The 3,040-nt window shown below is 56.8% G+C and overlaps 1 protein-coding gene across 1 annotated transcript in view; it reads left to right on the plus strand.

Moving 5' to 3' along the window:
• Positions 1-1,292, plus strand: part of TFEB (transcription factor EB) — a gene marked incomplete at its 5' end in the record, with an annotated part of 1,973 nt that extends 681 nt beyond the window's left edge. The window contains 3 exons of the mRNA XM_010174131.1: positions 78-153; positions 315-462; positions 789-1,292. Coding sequence (XP_010172433.1) covers positions 78-153; positions 315-462; positions 789-1,229 — 665 coding nt within the window. The remainder of the gene's footprint in view (positions 1-77; positions 154-314; positions 463-788) is intronic.
• Positions 1,293-3,040: the final 1,748 nt, after the last annotated feature.

Below are 3,040 nucleotides of genomic sequence, written 5' to 3' on the forward strand. Positions count from 1 at the left end.
AGTGGGGTCTGTGGGTCATCGAGCCTCTCCTGCTCCTGCCACCTCCTCACCACCATCCCTCTCTTCTCATCTTGCAGTTGAGAGACGGCGAAGGTTTAACATCAACGACCGCATCAAAGAGTTGGGGATGCTGATCCCCAAAGCCAACGACCTGTACGTATCCATGGGTTCTGTGGGGCTGGGATAACTGTGGGTCTCCTGGGCTCGCTCGAGGGGCAAGCGATACTTGCAGAGGGGCTTTTTGGTGGAGTAGGGGTGAGGGGACACATTGCTGGCACACAGGTGGCAATCTGATTTTCCACCCTGCACGGCAGAGACGTGCGCTGGAACAAAGGGACAATCCTGAAGGCGTCTGTGGACTACATCAAGAGGATGCAGAAGGACTTGCAGAGGTCACGAGACCTGGAGAATCACTCGCGGCGTCTGGAGATGACAAATAAGCAACTGCTGCTCCGCATCCAGGTGAGCTTCCTTCTGCTCTTCCCTCCTTCCACTCTGCTCCAGCCCCACGAGTAGCTCCTGCCCTGCCAAGGGGACAGGCTTGGGTTCTCCTCCCTCTTATGGCTGTCAAGTCACCAGGAACAAAGTCTTCAGACAAACCAGATGTCTGAGGTTCAGGTCACCACAGCGAGTGTTGTTGAGCTTTGCATGGGTCACCGTTTTCCATCCTTCACCTCTTCTCTGGGCTGCTTTTCTGTGAGCTTCTTGGTCCCTCTGTCCCTGCCACCTCCGTGAATTGTCCCCGTGCGCAACGTCCTCACCAAAGACCTCCTGTGCTCTGTTGGCAGGAGCTGGAGATGCAGGCACGTGTCCACGGGCTGCCCACCTCCTCACCCTCGGGTGTCAACGTGGCCGAGCTGGCTCAGCAAGTGGTCAAGCAAGAAGCCAGCGGTGACGAGGGGACACTGGAGCCACTGCTGCCACCTCCAGACCCTGAATCGCTGCCACAGCCAGCGTTGCCTCCACCACCCCAGTCTCCTTACCACCAGCTGGACTTTACCCACAGCCTGAGCTTTGATGATGGCTCCCGGGGCTTCCCAGACAGCCTGGAGCCCGGCCACAGCGCTTCCTTCCCATCCTTATCCAAGAAGGAGCTGGACTTGATGCTGATGCAGGACACCATGCTGCCCCTGGCCTCCGACCCCTTGTTCTCAGCCATGTCTCCAGAGGCTTCCAAGGCCAGCAGTCGCCGGAGCAGCTTCAGCATGGAGGATGCAGACATGCTGTGACAAAAAGCTGCTCCAACGCTGGGGGCATGGACTGGACCTTCAAGTTTGGTTAGTGAAGTTACAGGGCACTCCTCTCGCAGGAGGAGCCCGTCCTGCTGCGCACTTGAATCTTCGTAGGAGTACCTTTTCTCTATGCAATGGGGGTCTCGGATCAAGGCTCGCCGGGTACCACCGTGTCTTTTGCAAGTTGTTTTGTTTTGTTTTTTGTTTTTTGGGGTTTTTTTTTGCCAGGAGCTGGCACAGAACTTCTTGGCTTTGCCATGGCGTTGGCCTGACTGCAGATTCCCCAGCCCTGGGAGTGTGATCTTGGCTGCTTTGCCTTTCAGTGAAATCCTCCCAGAGTAAAACTCCTTCCCCAGGGTGTTGGCTCGGGGCTGGAGCAGGCAGGAGCCTTCAGGTTCCTGGGAGGAGAGGGATGATGCTCAGAGCTTTTTGTCAGGCTTGCTGCCTCCCTGCCACCCTGCTCCAGGAGCCCGCATCCCCCATGAGTCTTCCTCAGCGGTGTCCTCCAAGCCCTGCAGATGCTTCACAGTGCCAAACCCTTCACGGTTCCTCCTCAGAGCAATCTTTGCCTCTCCGGGTGACAGAGCAGGAGGGAGAAAGGGTGTTAATTGGAGCAAGTTAATTGACGAGGCATAGGGGATGTTGTCTGAGTGAGTGGAGTCTGAGGCTACAAATTTAGGTTGACATTGAGGGCTTCCAAAACAGCTGGGACGGGGTGTTTGATGCACAGTCAACCCCCTGCTGTGACCCCCCGTCTTGCCAGGGGACCTCCCCTCAGGGTTTGGCAGCACCCACCATCCCAAAACCTCTGTGGGCTCTAGACAAGGGCTGCATGGTGCTGAGCAACCTTCAGCATCCATCAAGACATCCTTGCAGACATCTGCCCTGTAACATCAAGCCCCAGCTCTTGGAGTGGAAGGATAGAGGGTTTTTACACATTTTTGGGGGGATATTTGTTGAAAGTGTATATCTTGCCCCTCACCTGAGCATGAAGGTCCAGGCTCTGGCTGGGGACCAGGAAGGAGATGGTTTGTACCAATTGCCAAACCTGAGCTGCTGCTCTCTGCTTTTGGCTCATGGGGTTTCTCTTCCCAGTGTCACCAGCTCGTTCCCCAGCCAGGATGGCTCAGTGACAGGGAGCTGCTTTAGGTTCTGCATCATCTTCTTCCTCCACAGACTGGCTGGTGGTGGGGAGGGTGCTGGGCAGGGGAGGAGGATGCTGTTCACAGGGAAAAAAACCACACAAATTTGTTGTAAAGCCCAAAGGGGGGTGTTGGGGACAGGAGACCCCTTTGTCATCCCACACAGTGTCACCCCCCTGGGCTGTGGGAGCTGTGGCTGGATGGACAGGAGCCAGTGCAGGGATAGGGGTCACTGGGTGCACCCTGTCCTGGACCAAGGATGGGGGATGTCATGGGGTTTGGACCCCAAGGGGAAAGCCCAGCCAGCCCCACTGCTGAGGAGGGGTGAGCTTGCTCCATCATGGCTTGATTTGGGATTGTGAGGTGGGGGACAGCCCGGTGACCCCCTGGAGAGGTGTGTGTTGGATGTGATAGTGCAGGGAAGTGCAGAAGGTGGGGAGAAGATGGAGAAAGGAAGAGGGAGGAGGTGTCAGAGGTGTTGTGAAGGGTTGGGACAGGGCAGGGTCTGGCTGCTGCCCTACGGGGGTGCAGGGAAGGGAGTGGAGGGGACGTTGGGGTGCAGGATGAGGGGCACTAGGCTGTGTGCTGGTGGGTTTGGGGCTGTGTCACTCCACATGTTCACAAGAGACTTTGGCATCCCTCATGCACTGCCATTAGTGCCTGTAA

The sequence above is a fragment of the Antrostomus carolinensis genome, unplaced genomic scaffold, assembly GCF_000700745.2.
Source record: "Antrostomus carolinensis isolate BGI_N321 unplaced genomic scaffold, ASM70074v2 scaffold31378, whole genome shotgun sequence".
NCBI classification, from domain to species: Eukaryota; Metazoa; Chordata; class Aves; order Caprimulgiformes; family Caprimulgidae; genus Antrostomus; species Antrostomus carolinensis.